At 44.6% G+C, this 25,437-nt stretch overlaps 1 protein-coding gene and 1 pseudogene across 1 annotated transcript in view; both read right to left on the bottom strand.

Moving 5' to 3' along the window:
- Positions 1-17,750: 17,750 nt before the first annotated feature.
- LOC136657204 (1-phosphatidylinositol 4,5-bisphosphate phosphodiesterase zeta-1-like) overlaps positions 17,751-25,437 on the bottom strand; it is a 40,406-nt gene continuing 32,719 nt past the window's right edge. Inside the window, exons 11-13 of the mRNA XM_066633905.1 lie at positions 22,771-22,903; positions 21,326-21,475; positions 17,751-17,839 (exon numbers count right to left, since the gene is read on the bottom strand). Coding sequence (XP_066490002.1) covers positions 17,751-17,839; positions 21,326-21,475; positions 22,771-22,903 — 372 coding nt within the window. The remainder of the gene's footprint in view (positions 17,840-21,325; positions 21,476-22,770; positions 22,904-25,437) is intronic.
- Positions 19,235-19,354, bottom strand: LOC136658219 (5S ribosomal RNA; annotated as a pseudogene).

Here is a 25,437-nt window from a genome sequence, read left to right as displayed (position 1 = left end):
GCTCAACACTACTCTGCATCTCCCGCACCTTTGCTTGCCCCTGCTGGAACTTATACTTCTTGCAACCAATGAGAGTGCAGGTAATACTGCACAGTCATGCTGACTATGCAGGTGCTGTCACACACACACACACACACACTCACATTTGTCACCTGATGCACATCACCCGATGTTGCATCAGCTCCAAGTTCCCAGGGTGCTGTGCTGGCTTGCTTTGGCCAAGGCTTCAGGCCTGTTACTATGCAGCCAGTAAATTACACGTTGATACTGGGGATCAACCATAGGCCCATCTAGTTCAGCTTCCTGTATCTCACAGTGGCCTACCAAATGCCCCAGGGAGCACACAAGACAACAAGAGACCTGCATCCTGGTGCCCTCCCTTGCATCTGACATTCTGACATGGCCCAATCAAGGAGTCCATCAGCCCAATCCTATTGTTTCCACCACCACCTCACTGTTGCAGCAAAGCCAAAATGGCTACTGCAGTGTCCTGCAGGAGGGTGGCCATAGCAGAGTTCTCACTCCTCGCCTATAGCCATTAGTTCAGGCTACAGAGAACAGCCTTTGAGCCTTTAGCTGTGGCCAGAACCTTGGGAACCTCTCTTGCTTCTCCTTTTTTTTCTCCCCCAGCTCTACTCATCTCCCTCTCTCTTCCTGCTGCCATCAAATCCCTGAACCTTCAACCCAAGTTCCTCAGGGTATCCTTCCTGATTCATTTGTCTCTTCTCTTCTGTCTCCTTCTTCCCTTCACCTCCATTCACTCCTTTTTCTCTTTAAGGATTTCCTCTCTCTTTTTCCTTTCTCTGTACATAGGAACTACTTACGTGTAAGGCTTTGTTGTATGATTTTTGATTCTCCTTCCCTATAATATTATGTCCACAATACAGCAAATGTTTGTTGTTGCACCTTCATCCTCACCTCCCTCTTCCTTGTCCACCAGACCACTGACCATTGGCCACTGCAAAGGGCCCTAGCACACGAAATCGATATCACCTGTGTGCACATGTTACTGCATGTTCTGAAAAAGTACTTCAATTTCACTTGGGTGATACGAAGGTTCAAGGTAGGTGGGGGGAAAAAATAGGGGGAAATCAGGGAGTTTTACCACAAGTACTAAACCCCAAATAACTGGAAACTCCAAATATTTATACAATTTTTGCTTGCTACTTTTTGTGCTTGAAGAGTTGCTCACAAACACAGGCACACACCAAATGCTATGGTGTCTAACTAATATACAAGTCCATGTATTATATGCCATACGCTAAATAAATAAATAAACCAAATGCTTTAGTTCTTACTTCAAGAGTTTGTATGCTTCGTATTTTTAATTCCAGTAAACAAAAGCCGAGCTGGGGGAAGCTATTTATTTTTTAATTTTTTCCTCACTGGCAGGGCCTGAGAAAAACTTCAGAAATATGCTTCTCCTGGGTATTTTGGTTTTATTTTGACACCCTTGCTTTCTGTAACTGCCTGCAGCAAATAAGCCTTAACAACAGAAAAACAGAAAGGCAGAAATTGCAGCATTTCAATTTTGTCTTCGCCTTTTCTTTCAGGGGTGAGATTGAAGTTTCTGGGGAGAGAAAGTGCCAAGTCGGGGAAAGTTCTGGTGCTCTTAGAGATTATTTTAGCGGCAACTTTTTGTTTGTTTCTTTCTTTCTCTTTTCCTTCTGTCAGAAGCATTTGTCAGATCTCAAAATGAAACAGTGTATCTGAGAACAGTTCATGTTCCTAAAGCCAACAACTATATAGATATGACAATCTGGGGTGAGTTTAACCATCGCAAGAATTAGGGCACAACCATGCAACTGGCAACCATATATTCAACTGCCTTCATGTACACTGTCCATCACTGAACAATAAACAGCCCGGGGGGGGGGGCAGCACAAGATTCTAGTCCTCATGTCTTGGAAGAAAATCTTGAAAATACAAGTGTATACAAATGCAAGTCTATTCAGGGTGTGGTGAAAATTGTGGCCAGTCACATGATCAGAGAACAGAATAGTCAGAATTTGCTTGGACTATGGCAAAAAAATACAACCATATTTTCTTTATCAGTTGCAAGTATGCTCGCCCAGCACATGGCGTAATGCAATTGTGTGCTTCAGTGGCATAGCTAGAGGGGGTGCAATGCGTTAATTTTGCAGGGAGCTTCACCGTGGCATGCAAGGGTGGCCCCTCCCCTTCATACGCCTCCATTTTGCTCCCATCACCAAGGGAAGGGAAGAGGCCACTTGGATGCCACGGTGAAGCTCCCTGCAAAACTTAGTGCTTTGCACCCCGTCTAGGCATGCCACGGATGTGCTTCATAGTCTTGCATGGCTGGACTTGGGCTAATCAACATGAAAGCAACTTCTAAATATTTTCCCATTGTGGTTAGAGTAACGTAGTAATGTGGTCCTGGTAACATAAAAGCAGGCACCATTGCGGTCTTTAAATCCGGTGTGAGATTTGCCTTTTGCCATGGTTTCATTGTACCTTTTTAGGTGTAACAGTATTACACATCGTATAGCCTCTCCCTTCATTATTCTGAATGTTGAGCAGGTGCACAGCTGCTTAACAAGCAAAAGTAAACATATCACTTAAATAATTAGTCCTCTATCCTGATCTTTGTTTGCCCTCACTTTTCACCTAATTAGAAAAACCAATTTCACTGTCGTTAGCACTCTGAAGCCTCCCCAATGTTCTTTCCACGACCACAAGGGCCTGTTGGAATTATGCCCATTCCAAGAAAGGTCAACTATTTTCATGGAACTAGCTCCCTACCTCAGGCTCCCGTTTTCCCAAAGTATAATAATGGTCCACTAATATTGAAGTAAGCAACACTGCAAAGTACAAAAAGGCCAGCACACTTAACTACTTGTCCCCTTTACCTTCAGCCCATCCTTTGCATATACCTGTTGACTAAGAGGGGTACTAAGTTGCACCTGCATAGTCCAGCACCACAGCTACCATTCCAAATTAGGAAGCAGGCAGATGCAACAGGGTCTTAAGGAAACAGCCACCTTTATTGCAACACATCCTCGAATGTGGTTGACTGAGGGCGGGGGGAGACCCAGATACAGGGGCACTGTGACCCGGGACACTGCCCACCACTATTTCTGCTACAGTGCAGTGAAGAACAAAAAAAACTCCCTCATTACCATGTTCTGTTGCATATTTTTTGCAAACTCGGAAGTATCGAACTTCTGGTTTTATTCAAAGGGATCGCACAAACATCTATAGCTGATGCAAGCCACATCAAGTCTCTTTGTGGCTCGACCATGCCTGGATAGATTCAGGAAGGGCAGGAAGTGAACATTTATTTTCCCAACATGTCAAGGGTCTGTGAATGCATGCAGAGGCAGGATCTGTATGTTAAGTCAAGTGTCTGCTTTGAGCTGACCTGCAGACAGCTCTATACACCTAAGACCCCTTCTCTGACAGTGAGAACCTTTCTTTTCCAGGGTTCCTCCCTGTGTGGAGAGAGCCTGACACATACAAAGACACCACAAAAACAAATGCACAAAGATTGGGGTGGAGCCTGCTTTCCTGCCCCTCCCTCCCATACTCAGAGTCACTTGCCATGATTAGGTTGTGAGAAGAGGGCTCGAGATACATTCATACACATCGCAAACCCTCCTCATTTCTTCTGGTTGTCTAGCATTCCCTCATTTTTTGCCCTAATAAATCCAAATTTGGTCATAATCTGATTCTTGGGAGATGACTCCATTCTGCATATTTTTGGATATATGCAAATTCGTATTTTCTGCAGAGCCCTGGGTGTGTTAAAGGAGGATGTGACTTTGTGCGTGTTCTCGCACAGCACCTACAACTTTGGCTCTAACTAGGGAAACTTGATATAGCGGTTACAACAATCACAGAATCTGAATGCAAAGGAAACCGTTTTTCCACTTTAAAAGGTTTATCTGGAGGAACTGCTGAAGGAGCATTTTAGCACCGTTTTCCATTCATGTTTTATGCTTGTGTTAATGCATCACAATTGTGTTCTAAAGCAATGCAAAGTAAGCTTACATTATGGTGTTATATTTCACACCAGTCTATCATGCAAGCAAAGGGAAATGGAAGGGTGGTGTTTTCACACTCCTGATTAAACCTTGCACTAAAGAAGTTTTAACTCTTTTTCTTAACTTCTCAAAATAAAATTCACTACGGACCCACTCCTAGCCAACATTCCAGTGCTGATGCAGCCATGCCAACAGGGTATGCGATGCATCCTGTGGTATGGGGGGGCAGTCACGGGGGCCTCCTCAAGGTAAGGGAATGATTGTTCCCTTACCTCAGGGCTGCATTGCATCAGTGCTGTAAAGTTGGATAGGCTTGGAACTTACTGTGTTGTGGAAGACAACAGTTGGTACACACACTCGCAGCACTCACAAGTTTTCTCTTAATTTAAATCCCAAATCACTTTCAAACTTTTAATTATTGTTTATGTATCATGGCTTCCGTCAAAGAATCCTTGAACCATAGGATAAGAAAGATAGCAAAAATTCAGTTCAGTCCCAACTTGGCCTCCATGAACTGGAGAGAGGGACTGTTTGAGGGAGAGGTGCTTTTCAAAGGTCTTTGATTTATTTCAGGGGTCTCCAAACCCTAGTCCGGGGGCCAGGTGCGGCCCACAGAGAGCCTCTATCCAGCCCACGGCCAGCCTCTGATCCCCTGAGAGCCTCTGGTCCAGTTGCTCAAACACAACCACAGTTGTGTTCGTGGGGTGGGGGAATGGGGGTTCCATTTAAGTGTGAGCTTTATTTCTTGGGCTGTGTTGGTGCTTGTAGAAATCCCGGACATTTGAGCCCATTCATTTATTCATTCATTTCATCCAAGATCTAACTTTAACGTATTTATTTAAATTTTATATTTAATTTTTTTTTTCTGACGCTCAACACTGTGCCAGATGTTTGATGTGGCCCTTTGGCCGAAAAGTTTAGGGGGCCCTGATTTATTTGGTTGTACTCAGACATACATTTTACTTGACAGCAAATAGCATGAAGGCAGATTTGGCCACACACATCGCCTGTTCAACATTGACCATACTTGCCATCAACCAACAGCCTAGATGAAGATGTCTGAGTGTGCCCTATATTCTCCTCCCACTCTTTCCTGTTGGAGTGGAGTTAGTGTTGTGTAGCAGCCTCTCTCTTTTTCCTGAACTCAAACGTCAAAGCCACAATTTTTTTCCCCTGGCTGGCCTGTGAAGATGGGCTGCGAGTGGGCTGTGCTGTGCTGACAATCATGATTTTGCTCACTTATCTATTTAAGTAATGCCATCTGCATTCATGCCACTTTACAAAGAAGACCGGTCCTGGATTATGAGGCTCATAATCCAAAACTGGCATAAGGAAACAACAGAGGAAGGGGGCGAAATGGAGAAAGACAAACCCATGAAGAACGTATGATTGATTCATTTATATATCCTTAGGTTTAGTTCAATGGTTCCAAACTATGGGTCCAGGGTTCACCAGCAGGTCACAACCCAACTTTTAGTGGGTTGTGAAACTGACAAGGCAGATTAGGCTATGTGCATCAAGGATTAAACACAGTGGTGGACCCCCCATTGAATTGATGGGGCAAATGCCCTGGGCATGGAGACTTGCGCGCCTTTAGGATCCTGCGGAAGCCTTTCTGAGGCTCCCAACAGGGTCATAAACTGTGCTTCCGGTTTTCTGGAAGCACAGTTTAAAGCATTAGAGAACTTCAGGGAGCCTTCCCGGATGCATCTTCTAGCCTGTCCATCAAGCGTTACTGTGGAATCCACTGTGTGCTGGTCAGGCTTCCTGGTCTGTTCACACAAACCTCTCAAGCCTCCAGCAATCATGGGCTTTGGTCAAGGCTCTGCTGGCTTTCATGAGAGCTGTCAAAGAGGAAGCCACTTGTGTGACTTCCAATGGCACTTGCTGAACTCAGTGTGGCTGGCCTTTCGGCACTCAATAGCAACTGAGGGATGGGGTGAGAGATGTGTTTACACTTGATTACCACAAGCTGATTCTTCCAAAGCTTGGCATGTGCTGTCAGCGGTCACACAATTGACAGCTCAGCCTGTAACAGCACAGTTTACAGTCAGCAAAGAATGACAGAAGCTAGTGGCTCAGAGGGTTGTGTGATCCGGCCTTTCAACATATTAGTTCAATCCTACGCCGTTCACTTGTTTCTTTATAGAATGAAGGTACAGCCTTTTGCCCTAAGATGACTTAGGGCCCAATCCTATCCAATTTTCCAGTGGTGGTGCAACTTTGCCAATGGGGCATGCACTGCATCTTGTGGTGGGGCAGCAGTCACAGAGGCCTCCTTAAGGTATGAGAACATTTGTTCCTTTACCTTGGGGCTGCATTGCAACTGCACTGGTGCTGGAAAATTAAACTGAAAATTCTCCATTCATCCATGAAGCTCGCTGGGTGGCTTTGGGTCAGTCACTCTCTTTCTCAGCCCCACCTAACTCACAGGTTTATTGTGAGGGTAAAAGGGGGCACAATGTGTGTGCCATCTTGAGCTCCTTGGAGAAAGGGTGGAATATAAAAGCAGTAAATAATGGGGGGAAAGCAACTGGCAGGATAAAAAGGACTAGCATATAAGGGGGTCAAAGATAACAAACTGCAGGTGAAGCACATTAAAAGAAGCTCACATACCACTAAAAGCCCAAAGAAATGGGATGAGCTTCTCCTTGACCTGCAAAGTTGACAAAGGGCGCAATCCTAGCCAACTTCCAGTACCAAAGTAAGGGCAATGTAGCTCCGAGGTAAGGGAACAAGTATTCCCTTACCTTGAGGAGGCCTCCATGACTGTCACCCAACTGCAGGCTGCAGCACGTGCCCCACTGGCACAGCTGTGTCAGTGCAGGAAAGTTGATTAGGATTTGGAACAAAGATAGTGCCAGGTGAGAACATGTCTGGGTGGAAAGTTCTACCATTTGGGTGCAACTACAGAGGAAGCCCTCTTCACTAGTGGCCATCTCCCAGTTTGCAAGTCAGGTACAGGCCTTTCACTGAGACAGGTCAATGAGCCATCTACAGTAGTTCAATACTGTTGACATTGGCTGGCAGCAGCTCTACAGGGGCTTAGGCAGGTGCCTTTCCTGTGCCAGCCTGGAGATTGAACTCAGGATGTCTGCATACAAAGCCTGTGCTCTGCCACTGAGCTGTGGTCCTCCTCGAGGCAAAGACACCCAGATGATTTCAATTGATGGCCCAGCAAGCTTGACCCAACCACACAATATGGCCTGCCAAGTGCTTGCAGCTACCACTGTTAAGTTTTGCATTTCCAGGTCAAATGGTGAAAACAGAAGCCCCAATGGGCTGCCGTGCAACATTCATAGGCTGTGGCTGGTGTGGTAGGTCATGAGTTCTTTGGTTGTACAGGTTGGTCACTACTAGTTTCACAGCTTGCAATTTGTGGCAGCAACAAAAAACAAATCAATACTGGGAGGACCAAAAAAAAAAAAAAAAACCCCAATTCAGTTCTTAAGTTTGAGCCTGTTAAATAGATCCAGGTTGCTGGAATGGAGAGAGAGAGAGAGAGAGAGAGAGAGAGAGAGAGAGAGAGAGAGAGTGCATTTTAAAGATGCCTGAATGCTCCCAGTGGGAAAGCTTTCTCTATAAGCCAATACAATCGTGAAACTCTCAAGCCGTCAGTTTTTGCTTTCTCCTTGAAATAACTTTTGATGCTTGGAGAACATAACTAGGGTTAATTATAAAATGTTAGCTCTGTATTCCCAAATTTAAAAAGCTATAGGGAGCTAACAAGACTATGACAGCTCGGGCAGGAATGCTCTGAATTCATAATAGGTCTTTCTTTCTTTCTTACTTACTTTTAAGAAGAAAGAGAGTCATTGGAAATAAGACATCAATATCTGAAAACAAATTTGTCATAAAGTTGCAGAACCTAAATTAAGAATTTATTTCAGTTTATTATCGCAAATGACTGGAGAGAGAGGGTGGCTCTCTTTATTCGATAAATCTATCCCAGAATAGCTATATATCTACCTTTCATGTATATGCATATCGATAATGTTATACATATAACATATAGCTATACATATAACTTAGGCTAATGCCCATGTGCAATTCTAGTAGAATTCTATATTCTCCATGGGACTTTTCCTTGGGAACATTATATGGACAAAAGTGACAAGTATGCAAACCGAACCACACCTAGCAAGAATACCACAACAACATTGCTAGTCCCCTAATTACTGTTCTGGGTACCAGGGCAACTTGTTCAGGAGCATTGGAAGCATGAGTAGATCTTAGTTCTAGTTCACACAAATTTACTGGGGCTCCACATGGTGGGAAAATGGTGCAGTCCTAGATGGTGCAATGTACTGTGCAAGCTTGGAGCACCACTTCAGTTCCCAAATGCATGAAGACTCTGTCTGTTGGTGTGATCTTCCCCCAATCACACACACACACACACACACACACACACACACACACACACACACACACACATACACACTGTTTCGAGGGAAAGTAATGGCATGAGTGAAGCCTCTGTGCAGTTGCACACCAGATGTAGAAAATGGTTTGTCACATTGACTGCATGGTGGAGAGGAAAGGAACACATCCTGACTCTACCATCCAAAGGCCCAGTGAATTGTGAGAACCAAGAGTAACTTGGGCTGATGCCCACATGAATGTCCACCATGCAGTGGTTTAGTATGTGAACCATTTTCATATTCCAAATAATCATGTTTGAGTTGATGTTTTATATGTGCAAAACCTGTCTTGGTATGGTAATTCTCAGGCACTCAGATCGAGTTCTTTGGACAGGAGTCAGATACGCAAGTAGGAGAGGCTGACATATTGGCCAGAAGTCTCATGGCACAAATGAAAGACCACATAACATCCTTCTGTGACAAGTGGAGGGAAGGCAGCAGCTCTGGAAGCTTTATATCACCCAAAGGCATGATATATTGGTCCTCTGGAGGCTAGGAGGATTATAGGATGTGGTATGAATTCCCTAACTAGGACTGTCTGCAATTGCTCCTTTCACCACCCATTTCCAAGGATAAAGGATCCATGGCTGATCTATAGGGCTGCTGGTTCAAGTTCAGCAATAAGCATTCATGTGTGAATCAAATTGGTCCTGTGTGCCTTTGGGGAAATCAGTGCTATAGCTCAGTAGCAGAACATACACAGCATATATGCAGAAGATTCCAACCCTGACATCTCCAACTGAAGGCTCTCATTTAGCAGGTGATGGGAAAGACATCTGCCTTAGGCCCTGAAGATCCACTGCCAAAACAGTGGACTAGACAGATCAATTGGCTGACAGTATAAAGTAACTTTATATGTTCAAAAGAGCTGGCACTAGTGCGCAATGGGAAGATTGCCAAGTGGGAAGGGTTGAGGTGTGAAAGAGAGATAAGAAGTGCTACCTGAAGAGGAGAAGCTCAGTTATCCCTTGTTTGAAAGTTGTGGCAGGGAAAGATTAAATATTTGGGGGTCCTGCATTCTGAAATCCGAAACCATCTTTCCCCATGTGCCAGCATTCATGCACAAAGGTGGGTGCACACAATGCATCAAGATGCCCAGAGCCTCCCTCGTTCCTTTCTACTCTGCACTGCTTTGACTTTTGGAACAGCTATTCAGTATTTGAAATTCACATCTGCAACCTTTCCTTTTTCTTGTTAAGCCGTAGGGATGCCTTGTACACGCTTGGCAAATGTGAGTTATCTGCTCTCAGCACCAGGTCAGACGGGCTTGACCCAGAGACGAGACTGGATCAAACGGACATGTTGATCCCATTTTTAGCTTCCTGTGGCTTTCCGGGCATGGTAGAATTGAAACAGTCTTACATCAGGAAGAAATGGCTGCTTCTTCTGTCTTTTGGTGCATCAATAGCTACTACAATATTCTTGATGTATAACCAAGCTGAACACTTTTTTAAAAATTGCATTGGTAAACTCCCAGATCACTACAACACAGCAGGCAGTTTCAACTGAGCTGGTATCTAGGCCACAATCCTGAACTCAGGGACTGCTCATACATCAATCTCCATATATTCAGAACAGCTCTGTCCCATTCACCCATCCCAATGAATAACTGCTTCTAGAAAGATGGAATAATGTGTAGTCCTGCCCCGCTCCCAGTTCCCACCCTTCTCACCTCTGATCCAACCCCAGCCTGGGTCGATCCTCACTCCATTCCATCTCTGATCCTCCTCTGCTCCTGACCTACCTGCTCCAGCAGAGGATGCAGGAGGTTCTGCAGGCTGATGGCACCCTCGCGATGCCTCTGGCCATTTTTGCTGATGTGCCCAGCCCACAGAATGATGATTTTGCTCTGTTATTCCAGGACTAACAGTAGCTGATTGCATAATCCATCACTGTAAAGCTCTGATAGGACTGAACCATGTACATGGTTTGTTCCCCCTGCTTTATTCCCACAGTGACCTTGAAAGATAGGCTGAGAGGCATGACTGGTCAAAAGTACTCAGTAAGTTTCATGGCTGATTGAGGATTTAAACCTAGTGAAAACCTATACCCACTACACTAGCTCTATAGCAGCATTCATTTTTGGGGCTGCTATATTGACTCTCATTACAGTTCATGTTCAGAGGCTGTGCATGTTACAGTCCACCAGCTCCAAGGATCTGCTGTGCCTTAGATTGTAGAAATCCCAAAGATTGCTTCTGGTGTGGGTGGTATCAATAATGCTATTATCATTCAAGGAAGCCAGTTAAAGTGCTGTCTTTTGGGGAAGGTGTAATTTGAACATTGTCACAGGCAATTGAATTATTGGTTCATTAGGGTCTCTCTCCCTGTTTTCCTTGGGCACTCTTTGACCACATTAACCGAACCACTTGCCTGAGAGACTATAAGCATATAGGAGGCCGCTAAGTGCACACAGCAAGTTGCTAATCATGAGGAAACGATAATGGCTTTTTCATGGTTCATTGTCATTTAGTTATCTTCATGGAATTATTAGCCTCTATTTGCAAAATGTTCCCATTACCATGGGGGCATAAGTGGCCTGTGTCTATATATTTTGCAACAGCAATTGAAGAGGAGGTAAGGGGCTAACTATACAGGCAACAGAGCCATGGTGCTAGCTTTTCAACATCTAAAGGCCCAATCCTATTCAGATGCTGTGGCAACATTTCACAAATGCATGGGCTATCCCTATCCCAACCACCCCAGGCGGTCCACTCATGGGAATGTCTGTGTTCTCAGGGCTGGCAGCTGGCATCCTCCCTCTCTAACCCCCTTGTCCAGTGCTGGCTTGTCTTTGCTTGCCCTTGTTGCCCCTCCCCAGGTTTTACATGGTCTTGTTTGACTGTGGCCACTGCATCTATGCCCCCCTTGGTCAGGGGACTCATGCTGTTAGGGAATTGCTCCAAGACCTCTCCAGGTGGGCTCTGAATGGGTCAACCAAAGGGCAGCCGAGGACCTTGCCACACTCCCTACAGTGACCCACTTGTCCATTTGTACCTTTGTGTGGGCAGCAGTGGCATAGCTAATGATCATGTAGCCCGGTGCCAAGCTCAAAATGTTGCCCCGGAAGTGATGTCACAAGTGGAAGTGACATCACGCCCAGGCTTTTTAAGAAGTGAAAATTGGGAGGAACCCATGTCCTCCCCCCAGCAGCTCACCACCCACTTGCTCTGCTGCCTCCCCGCAGTTAGTGGAATAGCTAAAGCATCTATCTGCAACCAAGAAGATTTTGTAGCCTCCCCTGCATGATAAAATCAAATTTAATTAAGTAAATAAATAAAAATTTATTGGTTCCATGCTGTATCATAATGGCATCTCATTGGCACTCAGAACAAACAGTCTCATAGGTCAGTTCGGAGTTAAGCAAATCCACTTTTTGTTCCACAAGTCAGTTGTGTTTTCATTTTCTGGTTAATTGGCCGGAACTTTTGATAAAAAACAGATATTCCAGTGCTATTTGTTTCATTGCATTCTGCATTAAATTACCTTTCCAATGATATATAACATGATGGTATTATTCATTCATATCAAGATTTTCACAATTTTGTTCACTAGTGTCAAGGTCTGCTTGTTGCCCCCCCCAGATGCCCGGTGCAACAGCTACCCCCTGCACCCCCTTAGCTATGCCATGACTGGTGGGCAGTCATCACCCTGCCCTTCCCCAGTGGCCATGGTGAATGTGAATCATCTGCCCATTCCTGTCTCCCAGTTGGCATTCTCTTGGACACGTATGAATGGCGTGACTATGGATGTGCTGCCCTCTTTGTTGTCCTGCACCTGCCTACTAGGCCTCCTTGTTGCAGGGAACAGTAGCCTCCTGCCCACTTGGGGCCCTGGGTATTGGGGGCTGGAAACTTGCAGTGCCCAAGTCCCTCCCTGGGGCTAGCTGAGGCAAGGAACAATTTGATCTCTGCTAACAAAGAGACACCAGCTGTAATCCAATCAAAGTTTTTATTGAACAGTATCAAAGACAGAGCAAACACACAAGTGGGGTTGCCAGCCATCTCCCCTGGCAGGGCTGCAGTGCCATTGCAAATTAACCAGTAAAAAGCCAAGTAACAGGTGCCAGAGAGAAAAGAGGAACAGTAATATGGAGCGAAGGGGGGGAAGCCAGCCCTCCATAAAGCAAACTGAAGCAAGACATTGTACTTTAAATGCATTGTGGGATTCCATGTTTAGGACTCAACTCTCCACATTCTTTCTGTGACCCAGGGAGCTGAAGGTGGGGGGAGGGGACAATTTGCATCAAAATCATGATATATGGGAGGGATGTTAATGCTCTCCCTTACACCATTTTCCCATTGAAAATCACATTCTTGAAGCTGCTGTTTGCTGCTAAATAGCAATTCGGGGATGGGGAAATTTTCAGTGGGAAAAGTGCACAAGAGAAAAGGGGTTAAACCTTCTTTCCATACCGTGGTTCTGATCTAGATCAGGGCCCCATGTGGCCGCTTTAGGTAAAAGAAAGAATATGGGAAGTGTGAAATCCGACATCATCTCAAAACCAAGATTTAGTTTGGCCCAAAACATTGATGACGATGTTGAGAATTGCCAAAGAACTAATGACTGAAGGCACCTAATTGAGCTGAGCTGGCATGTACTATAGGAAACTGTTGGCGCTAGGTGATAAATATGGTTTAGGATTGAGAAACTACATTCAAATCAGCTGGATAGCTGTTGAACTAAAGCCACCAAATAGCCTGGGGAAATTAACCTTCAGTTCAGTGAAGGCAGTAAGAACCTACATGAGCAGAGATAACCATTCTGTATGCTTCCATTATTCTAAATACACCACCAGGCTGTATTTACGACACTGAATAAAAGGCTATCTTGACTGCAGACAAAACAAACAATAAGATCATTGGGGTCAACATTTTGATGGGAGATTTGCAAGGCTGAGAAAGCAAATGACTTTCCCCTCTAAAGAGTGTTTGGCTTCCAACTTTGGCTGCTTTTCAAACTTCTTGTCCTTAAAGTTCAATAAATATTGATTTCAGATTCTTCACACTATACTGAGAGGGGATGTTTGTTCCCTTTCTGTTTACTGTAGATGAATGTAGACATTTGTCTTCCAGGAGAGTGGTGTCCGGAGCTGGTGTCATGTTGTTAGATCTATACTGAACTAGTATGGCCATTTCAAACTGAAAACCAGTCAGTCATTTCTGCACAAGGCCCCGTGGTCGAATGATCAAACCTGTATGGCACCTGGAAAATGCGTTGCAACAGGAAAGGTGCATTAAACTTATCATGCACAATCCATGCAGCTAATTTCTTAAAAGCTACCCAAAATGTCATTCCTACCTAATGAGTTTAGCATTGATTTTTTAATTACAAAATTCTATAGTATTATTCTTTGGAAACAGATACACAATAACCTGTATCCATCATAATATAGAAACATGCCTCTTCTCTAGTTTTAATTACCAGTTAACTCAACCACTGTGCAGTGAAGAATACCAGACACATGCTTTCAAATCTTTATGGAGAATCTCTAGCAGATACACTGGGCATTCATTAAATGCTAACAGCCCAGCCATCCTATAGCAATAGAACCATGTTAAAAAGGTGAGCGCTGCCTGCTATGGGGGTCGGAGGTTTGACCTGAAGGTAAATTGGAAGTAATTCAAAAAGTGTTTTACTTACTACCACATAAGACTACAGGCCAGCTCTCTTCCAACACATGCCAGCCATTTTGCTGCCATTAAGTCCAAGGTGTAAACCCAAAGAGACCTAGGGCTCATTCAGAGGCTAGACTTAAGGGATAGGATCCAGAACAGGTCACTGCCAGCAGGATCCGCTCCCTCTGTCCCCTAAAATGTTCCCTGCCCTGCCCTGTCCTGCGCTGCCTCTCCCTGTCCACAACATGTCCCCATTGCTAACTTACCAAGGCTGTTACGGCACAGGGCCCATCACAGTAGGGTTTCACTGCTGCCACCGCTTTGCATCAGTGGCTTGGACTAGCCTGGTAGATGTGGGGGACTCTTCTGACCAAGCTTATTTGTCCAATGACTATCTATTAAACACTTAACTTGTGAGTGAGGTTGCTCGGGGTAGATCCTATGCCCCTGCTCCAGGCCCATCACATGCCTTAAACCTACTGGATTTACAACGGCAAAATAGCTGGCATGGATATGAGTAGGCCCATTGGGGCCAAGGGAACAACAGAGTAGGCAAGTAAAAGATTTTTTTTTCTTGCCTCTGCTTCTTCTGGGCCCTAGCTGGCCCACAGGACACAGGGGCTACTGCATCAGCCTTGGATATGATTGGGCTGGAACTGGTTGGCTTCAGGAAGGTGTCTGTATCATGGACCCTCAGATCAAGCCTTGTTATATGGAATACCTTCAATAAAGAAGCTCATTTGTCATCAGCCTGACAGCTGGCACTATTTTCTGATTTTAATTCTTTGATTATTCTGTTGGGTTTTATTGTCACTTGCTGTTTTCTGTTGTTACGTGAAAATCCCCTTTTCCCTTCCAAGTTGTGTTTTTATATCTAGTTATGTATTTTGGACTATACAGACCAAGCAAGCAGGCCACTCCTCCCCCAGCACATGTTTCTAAGGGCCATGGCCAAGCTACAAACACATGAATTACACAACCCCCAATTCCTTGCAGGTCAATGTAGAACCTAATCACTGTGTCTCCTGATTATGCAAAACAAGCATGCACCTAGGAGGAGGAAGTCTATTGTTCTTTTGTTGTAGCTTTAACATTCTTAAGCACCTTATACAGATTGCATCCCTCCAACCAGAAGGTCAGCCTGGCTGGTAAGCTGCCTTCCTTCCGGTTCATCACTCCACCTGTACCATTGTGTGTTACTGAGCATGCCCACAGCTCTGGGATACTTCCGGTCAGTTTAGATTGACTTCCAGGTCAGACAACTCTTATAAGAGAGAACGCAGAGCTCAGGTCTCTCTCTCTCTCTCTCTGACTGCCCACCTGCTAGAGGGGCCATACACAGGACTCTCTTCATCCAACTGCTCCCCCCCCCACAGGTAAATATATCGTGCGTCTAAACTTCCCCCTCTTCTTCCCTACCTATCCCTCCCTTATCCCCCATCTTTAGTCAGCAACTGAGTTTAGCAGATTAAGGAACCCCTAAAATACCTTCCTACACCCTAACCATTTCTGTTTCCTTTTCGGATGCACCCCAAATACATAGCACATGCATCCACCAAGAGTTAAGTACACCAGACAAGTATATACTTATCGATTCTCCATGTGTATTATGTTACCTTTGTGTGTTTTTGCAATAAAAATATAATCCTTTGATTGAAAGTTACCTTCATCCCAGTCTCCTCATTAAGCTAAACAAGGGATTTCTTTGCTCTACGCTATCTTGTATCCAGCCTATGGTCCCAAAAGTTTCCAGAAGGCTAATATAAATAATTCCCCTAAACAAAACAGCCTTTTTGGTAACACTGTGATTGCTTAAATTGTGTTTTAGCCTTGTATTTATTCTTATATTGTGTTGTTCTCTCCTTAATAGGTACACTTGTTCTGAGAGTTGCACTAAAAGGCAGAAAATAAAGTTGCCATGTAAGCAAAAAAAAAAAGTTGCCTATGAGCTTTCAATATCCATAGTTTACCAAATATTGCTAATTACTACCTGACTGTATGTAGTTAGGTATGCCTCACTCTGCAAAGGGTTGGGCTATGAGAAGTTTGAAAACAGTGTTATTTATTTTACTCAGAAGTAAGCTCACTGTGTTCAGTAAGGCTGTAATCCTATCTTACCGGAAACAAACACCTCTAGCTATAAGAAACATATTCTAGCCAACTACTAAATCAGTTCTTGAACTTTGGGATGTGAAGGACAGTTCCACAGAGGTGTACAATTTCCACATGTCAAGAGGCCAGCTGGCTACATAGCTGGATCTGAGAAAAAGATAGTGGTGAGGAATCAAATACAGGCGGGGCCTCGGTATCCACAGGAATTCGTTCTCTGAGGATACCAAAAACCACTGATAAGCAAATCCATGGGTTTTGGCCCCTTAAAACCTATGAAGGCAACTAGAGCTGTGCTCTGGTCACCTCCAGAGGACTTTCTGAAGCCCTCAGAGGCTACATGCATCTGCACGTGGCCTCTGCAGGCTTCTGAATGCCTCCTAGAGACAAAAAAAAAACCAATTTCTGGTTTTTCATCCAAATGGAAGTGATGTTTTTATGCCTTTAAAAGGCATTAGGAGAGGCAAAAAAAAGCCCCAGAGGGCTTCCCTAGCCCTCAGAATGCCTTTTAAAGACATAAAAACATCACTTCTGGTGTTGACCGAAAACCAGAAGTCACTATTTTTGCCTCTAGGAGGCATTCTGAAGCCCATGGAAGCCATGGGTAGACATGGCCTCTGTGGGCTTCAGAAAGCCCTCCGGAGGCAACCAGAGCACAGCTCCAGTTACCTTTGGAGGATTCAGGTTGGGCCAATTCTGGCTCAGTCCGGGTCCATCAGATGGATCCACAGATGGAAAATTCGCAGATAAGTAGGCTCAACCTGTACACTGGGCAGGATTCAGCATGTGTCAGGGAAGAGGAAACAAAAGATTCCAAAAACAGATAGAAGATATAGCCAAGGAGCTGTTTTAAATCGAAGTTGCATTGTCCAGCGAGCCAGCAGATCTTCCTGCTTCCTATGGGGAGGGAGCACCCCAGAGATCTCCTCCAAGTAAGGGAACGTTTAGCTGGTGCAAGTTTGAGTGGATGGCTCACTGAGGCCTGGAAGGGGGTAGGATATTGGCAGCACCACCACCACCAATATGGCCCCCTTCCAGCCCTAATTCTGTTCCCTACCTCCTACCCACCCACCCACCCCTGTGCTGACTTAGCACAGGGGCCATGAAGGATTCACTGGCAGGCCGCCCGCAAATTCACTCATCGCTTGTAGTGGCGGCCCTGCTGCTCCCACTGCTGCATTGTGTTTGTGATTGCTTTAAAGTGCCTTATGCCACCAGAATGCTGGGTCCAGCAGAGTAAGGGCACCTTAACTGGGCCGTAAGAGGCTGACAGGTCCAGTCTAACTGGTACACAAAGTGAGATCCCAATTCTGCTCCTCCCTTGGGAGGGGCATGCACACCCAGCTCCTGCACAGCACCACCTCTTCCTCCACCTTCCTACCTTCTCCACTACTCACCAGTTAAAAGCTGTTTGAGCATGGAGGATCCCAGGATCAAGATACTTGCCACTGCGTACAGCCCCATAATGGGCACACATTGCCCCTTTATCTTCTGTGAGCCCTTGCCAAACATTAGCGCCTTTAGAAAAGAACTGGACGTCTTCTGCTTTGATCATGGTTGCTTTATTCAAACTCGCAGCTGGGGGAGCGGTGATGACATTATTGTTGAAAGTACCATATGTACACAAAGAGAGAGGCAGGCTTGAGGCTAACCCCAAGTTTGGAAACCAGGGGAACGTGTCGGTAACCTGGAAATGAACCCACACACTGCATTAGAAATAGATGTCACCAGAAAGCAAGATTGCATTGAATGTTAAGTGAGACTAAAATAGACTCTGAGGAAGAAAGCTGGAGTTTTAAAGAGCTCATGTCACCACTGTTTTTTTAAAAAGAAGGTGGATGTGCATATGCTGTATGTCACATATACTTATGACTCCTGCATCTAGTGGTGGACCTTAGGGACGATGATGGATTTGTGCACAGGAGGGGGCGGTAGCATCCCACAGGGGGCGCCATCTTGGACCTTTGCCCCAGGGTGTGACGTTGGGGAGGGAGGTCTGCCACTGCCTGCATCAGAGGAAGAGATACAACATGAGGCCCCCTCTACCCACCTAACTTTGACCAACCGTCACTTGGCTGCCCCTGTTCCACAGCGGGATCTATCAGCAGCCATTCCACCTGGTCAGATACAAGGGAGACACCAATGCCCTCTCTTTTGATCTGCCTGCCAAAGTAATGGACCAGCTGCCACATATTTAGCTAGCTAGTTTTATTTTAAAAGACTCACACCCTGCTTCACTTTGCAAGGCAAAACCTCCGTCAAAACAAACAGAAAGAAATTGATAGAGATTTCTTTGTGAGACTGCAGCGAAGGGCCAGTCAGAAGACCTGGGTTTTAGACTCTCATGGGCATCAAAACCCAAGAAATACAGATAGATGCTTCCTTTTCATCGGAGTAAACAGCATCCACTCCAGTGCAGTGATTGGCTATGAGTGCAGGGGTTCTGATGCACACCTGGAACTCTCCTTCTAAATGGGCTTTCCCATTCGCTGTAATGTAGGGGACATTCCCCTGTACACATCCCTTGGTAAGCATGGGGCTGCCCCTGTGTTTAAGTGACATGGGTGCTTCATACTGGAAGGAACAAAACAGCCTCAAACTTCCATCTGCTTAAACCAATTGAAATCAATAGTCTTAAATTGATTATGCACTAGTTCTGATAGTTCTGCACTTAAAATCTCCACTGGATTTTGTGTCTTATGTATGTATAGACAGGTAGCCCAATCCTAACTAAATCCCCACATGGAGATGCGGAGGTTCCTGAGTGGTCTACGCTGCATCCCAAGGGGAATTTCAGGTGTTTCAGGAATTTCATTTGTTCCCCTTCCCCAGGGTGAACCCCAGTAGCTGCTATGGTTCAACTTGAACCTGCACCAGCAATATCTCTGCAAGTTGATCCATGCAGGCAGAGTGGGCCTGGGAATGGGTTAGGGTTTGGTGTGCATTGCTATCACCTAACCTGACCCCTCCTGGGCCCAATCTGCCCACCCCCTACCCTATCATCTCTCCGTTCCTTCCTCCCCTACCAGTTCAACCTTCCTGCCTTGGTTGGCAACCTTCAGTCTCGAAAGACTATGGTATAAGCCTACAGCACCCGGTATTCCCAGGCGGTCTCCCATCCAAGTACTAACCAGGCCTGACCCTGCTTAGCTTCCGAGATCAGACGAGATCCAGCATGTGCAGGGTAACAGTTGCTGCACCACAGGGTAACAGTTGCTCCCTGCCTTACCCCCATTCCATTCTGCCCTCTGCACTGGGCTTCCCTGCTCCAGCGGGCCTTTGTCGCTCTGCTAGCACACACAGGGAGGTTCCAACCTTCCCGTTGGCATGTTGGCTCCCTGCACTGACGCAAAGCACTTTATGGCACCGTTACAGCAGTCTGCACTGAGGGAACACATGTTCTGCCTGTGCAGGCCTTAGAATGGATGGAATGGGCATGTGGCATGTCTAAGGCAATCCATACTAAGATCATTTAATTTTCTTTTACCAATTGAAAAATAAGTGATTCAACTAACTCTTTTCTCTTTCTCGTGTCTGTGGGAAACAGATTTATTTGACTGCACGAGTCTAGTAAATCATTATTTGCATACTGTTTAGGTAATAATCTCTATTTTGTAGTACTAAGTTCATCTGGGTAGCTTTGGATGTATTTTTGTTATTTGTGGTTTTATCGGTACATTGCTGTTGATAAATAGATACGTTTTCATCCGACAATAACATTGTTAGATGTCGTTTGACAGTCCATATACTTTGCTGTGTCGTTAGAGCCTAAATATTTCATGCCAGTTCATGTGGTGTGAAATACAACTTAATAATTCTATAGATATTTTATTGCGTGGTGTATGTAATATTAAACCAAAGTAATATTTTATAAACTGAGCTTTATACTTTCGATAAATTTGTGATGCCAAAATAGTGACATTTGACTGATTTCCATCCTGCAAACTTTTTGAATTCTCGCAGTTTGTTTTTTTTTAAACTGTTCTTTGTCAACAGTTGGATTGGCTGATCTAACTTCTCTAAACAAGGCCATTTGTGAGACCCAGTTCAAAGCTCTGCAGGCATTCTGATGGAAGCAGTAAGGCTCCTGTGTGTGTGTGTTCAGTGTGATGCACAGGGGAAGTTTTGTGTGTGCAAAGGGAACACAGGCACAAATTGTGTCATAAACAGCATACTGAACGGTGAAAGCCCTCAAAAGCATGCATAGCGACTATGAATATGTCAATGTTTCCACATTAACAAAATGATTGATTACGTAAGTATTGTTCATTATATAAACCAATGTTCTTCAACTTTGGGGTTGTGACCACAGTGAAGTTGCGACACCTCTGTTGTGGGGTCACGGCAACATACGGGAATGAAATAGGTTGAAGACCACTGAACTAGAGCACCACCAATTAAAGGGGGAGGCATCTGGTATACCCTTTTGGGTACCCGGAGATTGTGTCCCAGTCCTGCTCAGGTAATTTTTTCTGCTCTCTCTAATAAAAATATTTGGTTACAGTGCATAGGCATAACAGGGTTGGCAAGAGGGAAGCAATGGGGTGGACAAATAGGGTCTCGGGGGGGCGGAATTGACAGTAGGTCCCCAGACTGTTTGTTTGTTTGTTTGTTTGTTTGTTTGTTTGTTTGTTTGTTTGTTTGTTTGTTTGTTGGGGTTGTGGCATGAAAAAGGTTGAAAACTGCTATTAACGACTGTTCAGAATCCCCTCCCTTCCCCAGGATGAAGTACACATGGCTCCAGGTAGCTCCTGGCTGGGTCAGATCCCCAGACTATCTAATATCTGATACATGCTCTAGAGTTCCTGATAGTACATTTGCAAAAGTAGAAAATGCATGATGTGTGCATTTGTCTGAAAACACAGGTCTGAATGGGGTGGGGAAGCTCGGAGCCAAAATTTCTTGATCCAAGAAAAGGATCCCATTAAAATCTGTTGTCATCAACTGGCTAACAGATTACAAATCATCACTGAATTACTGTGGACTTTTCCACTGAGCAGCCATTAATTTTTCCAGAGAGTCTGTTTGAGAAGGCATGGACGGAGGAATGCCAGGTCAAGTTCACATTCCACCTAAAGGAACCCATTTTGTTTTCCTTTTGCTTCTCGACTGGTACTCAAGAGGTCAGTTTTGGATCGGGGGATTTAGCTGTTCGCTTGAATTCTTCTCTTACCTTTATTCATGCTCATAAGTGGCAAAGTATATTGACCAAGGAAGTCATTGGCTGTTACTGCCATTCGATCTTCTACAATGAAGCGTACTAAGGCAAGATCTGGTACTTGGACTGTAAATGTGAATGTTTCATTCCATCTGGGATTCAAAGCTGAAGTAAACAGAGGGGAGAAAAATTGCCCACTTGGTTATGGAATTACTTTAACCATGAATTGATGTTTAGTTTTTTTAAAGGAAAAGAAAGAAGTCTCTCCTCCTTCAATTCAACCCTCCACAACACATACCCACCACACATTTTGACCTTGATGTTCACAACAGATTTTCACCAAAATGGTCATTTCAAAGAGAAGAAGGTGACTCAGTTTCAGTGAATAAAATCCATTGAAAAGCTTTGGCTTTCCCTTCAGAATTGGTGGTAGATTTTCGCACAAACTCTAGTCTGAATATTACAAAAGATGAATGCGCCACAAGACTGATTTTCCCAGCACTTTGAGAGGGTGCACGCAAGTCAAAATGTCATGCTTTGAAAAAAAAAAAAAAAAATGATATTCCCAAAATGGAAGCAAAAGTTTAGGTGGGCCCCTTTACCCACGGATCCGGTATCTGCAGATTCAGTGATCCATGGATCCACAGATCTGGGGCCCCCCCACACCCCCCACAAGCCCCCACTTGCTTCTTAACATTTAGATTCTTATTGCTATGAAAATGTGTTTGCTTTTACAGCTCACAATAAGCATACACGCAGGCAGGCTACAGGCAGCCTGAATGCTTGAAGAGACTTGATCGATGTAAACAGGAAGCAGGAAGTTAACTGCTTCCTGTTAATGTTGATCAAGTCTCTTCACACATTCAGGCTGCCTGCACGCATTATAAACTCGTATGCTTTTAATGAACTGCAAAAGCAAGAACATTTCTGCAACAGTAAGAATCTAAACAATAATAGACATTCAGGGCCGTGGAGATAGGGTTTCCCTGCATTCATGGTTTTCATATCGGGGGGGGGATGGAACATATTCCCCATGGATACAGGGTCCACCTATATTGGTATGATTACAGATAATGGGCACACTCTGGCAGGAAGCTCTTGGGACAGATACCATCCATTTCAATGTCACCTTATGCAAGACAACCTCCTGGATGGGTACCAGGCATCAGCGTCTGAATTCTCCTCATCCCTTCCTGACACCATGAAGGGGAGAAAAGATGCTACTGAGGAGTTAAGAGCCCAATCCTGCACATGCCTTCTCAGACATAAATCCCATTATAGTCAATGGGGTTTACTCCCAGATAAGTGTAGATAGGACTGTGACCTAAGGTTTACCTGGGAGTAAGTCTTATAGAGTCCTATTGAACTCAATGGAACATATTTCTGAATAGAAATGTAAGTGATGCACTGCTTGTTACTGAATCTCTTGTCCTATCTGTAAAAGGTGATACAGTACTTACCATTGTTCTTTATTACAGAAGTCTGCTGTTTTGCCATATCCACAGGAACACCATGAATTTCAATCAAGACCAAAGGATCAGCTTTATTGCTCTTGGAGAGGTTACTTGGAGGCAGCTGATAGCCACTAATAATCTGTATAATGAAATTGACCATAAAGATTAATTTACTATGAGGGTGCTAGCCCATGGCTCCAATATGCAATAGGTCAACTATCCATCTGTCCACATAAGGGCATTGGCTCCTTCTGAAGTGGATCTGTATGATAAAACAAACAGGAGTGTCCTAAGTTGGTGGGTGACCGAAAGTTTTAATATTATGATAAATCGGGGAAGGGAAGAATCTTCTCTCTTCACTCCAGTGATGATTTCATAAAAGTCAATCCAGTCCATACCCTTGCAACACAAGCCTATGCATGTCTACTCAGAAGTAAGCCCTACTTTCAATGGGGCTTACTCACAGGAAAATGTGTACCGTACAGGATTGCAGCCTCTGTCTTTTTTTCCCCCCCTAAATGAGAAAGCCCTTAATACCAGTGGCATAGCTAGAGGGGGTGCAAAGCACTATGTTTTGCAGGGAGCCTCACCATAGCAATCAAGTGGCCCTTGCCCCTCCCCTTCCAGCTGTTGTGAGCAAAATGGAGGCATTTACCTGGCTCCAAAGAGAAGGGGGAGGGGCCACTTGCATGCTACTTAGTGCTTTGCACCCCTCTAGCTAAGCCACTGCTACACTGCAGTATTCCTTGCAGAGGATGTGCTCCAGTGCTCCCATTCTTTCACCAATTTTGTGGTCCTTCTCTGTGCCTGTCTCTTTCTGAGGGAGCTTGTCCACCATTGCTGATCTTCTCGTATAGACACAGTCTTGACCTGAACACAATGTGAAACCACTGCTGTAAATTTCAGTGCTGTATTATCATAACTGGGCGCATTGTTTTCAACTTTACATAATAAAGGCAGTGATATGTCCCAGCAGAATTCAAACCTGGAGCAAGAGTTTTTTTAACACTACCTAGCATGGCTGTCTGTGACATCATAACCTTTCAATCTCCCAACACTTTCAGCATTATAACCATCAGCACTACTAAAAAGATTGCTGTTGATATTGATTCCGACAGAGTTCAATCTCAGTCTCACTGGCAATGAGAGCTCCATTAACTGCTGTAGAAGGAGGGAAATGCTACACGACACACAATTTAAATGCACAGAAAATATTCCTTCTTGCATAATAAACATAAAAACAAAATGATATAAAATGAGCTCAACAGGGGATTATCCTGGGCCAATATTGTAATGTGCAAAAATCAGTAAACATGAAAACCCATAGTGATGGGGTGGAACCCTCCACCCACCCAATCACGATGTACGTGGATACAAAATGTCACTGGTTTTCAAACTATGCTTTAGAGCAGGGGTGCCCAAACCCCGGCCCTGGGGCCACTTGTGGCCCTCGAGGTCTCTCAGTGCGGCCCTCAGGGAGCCCCCAGTCTCCAATGAGCCTCTGGCCCTCGGAGATTTGTTGGAGCCCACACTGGCCCGATGCAACCACTCTCAGTGTGAGGGCAACTGTTTGACCTCTGGGTGAGCTGTGGGATGAGGGCTCCCTCCACTGCTTGCTGTTTCACGTCTGTGATGCAGTAGTGGCAGAAAATGAAAGGCCAGCCTTGCTTTGTGCAAGGCCTTTTAGGGGCCTTGAGCTATTGCAAGACCTTCATTCATTCATATAAGTTCATCTTTAATATATTAAAGGCCCTGCAAAGGCATCCACGGGGCTCCCTGCACCACCTCCCCCTCGAGGAGGCCAGAGGCCAGTGCCAGCTTTAGGTAAGTGTAAAAAAAACCCTTTTGCCCTGAAAACAATGTGATCCTGGTAATTGCTTCATGGCCTTCACCCCTTCCTCTCACACAGTTATCTCAGTTCTCAAACTCTCAGGGAGTTTGAGAACTGCTGAATTAATCCCTTTTAAAATTATCACCACATCTTGTGGCAGTGAATTCCACGTGGTTACCGCGTGATAGTCAAAGAAATGCTTTCTTTTCTGAACCTACTGCCCATCAATTCCATTATAAGACAGGCAGAAAAATCTTGGGCTTCGTTTAACAGTTTTCCAGAAAACATTGAACATAAGCATTGTTAAATGGTGGAAGACAAGGGAAGCGAATGTTTATTCTGTAATGAAATAACTGCAGCAACAAAGAGAGAGATTCAAACCACCTTACACAACTTGCATTTAATAACTTGTCAAATGCTTTTGATAACTATTTGCAGCTTCCCTGGTCACGAAATTTATAGTATTCAGGCTATTTTCAACAGCAAGCATCGGAAAGCATAAGGAAGTATTGTGGATAATAAATCAAACCTTTTTGATTTATTTTTGTTCCAACAGGCAATTTCCCAGGGCCATCACTGAACATGAGCATCACAACTTGCCCTGAAAGGTTTAATTCAATTTGCCATTTTTTTACTCGCTTGCAATAATGTTCTAAATTGCAGCTGAAGAATGACCGGGTGCACTGAAATCTGCGTAAATAACAGCATTTAATAGTACTGTCTCAGAAGCCGACCACGAAAACTTCTGAACGTTCGGTTTAGCTCAAATGTGCTATAGATCAGCTGCACCCTGCCCTAGTGATTTCTTGCAGATTGGGGAGTGAGGAAGACCTAGTGCCCAG

The sequence above is a fragment of the Tiliqua scincoides genome, chromosome 7 (assembly GCF_035046505.1).
Source record: "Tiliqua scincoides isolate rTilSci1 chromosome 7, rTilSci1.hap2, whole genome shotgun sequence".
In the NCBI taxonomy this organism is placed as follows: domain Eukaryota; kingdom Metazoa; phylum Chordata; class Lepidosauria; order Squamata; family Scincidae; genus Tiliqua; species Tiliqua scincoides.
The sequence above is the reverse complement of the archived record's forward strand: the minus strand, read 5'-3'. Positions and strand labels throughout refer to the sequence as shown.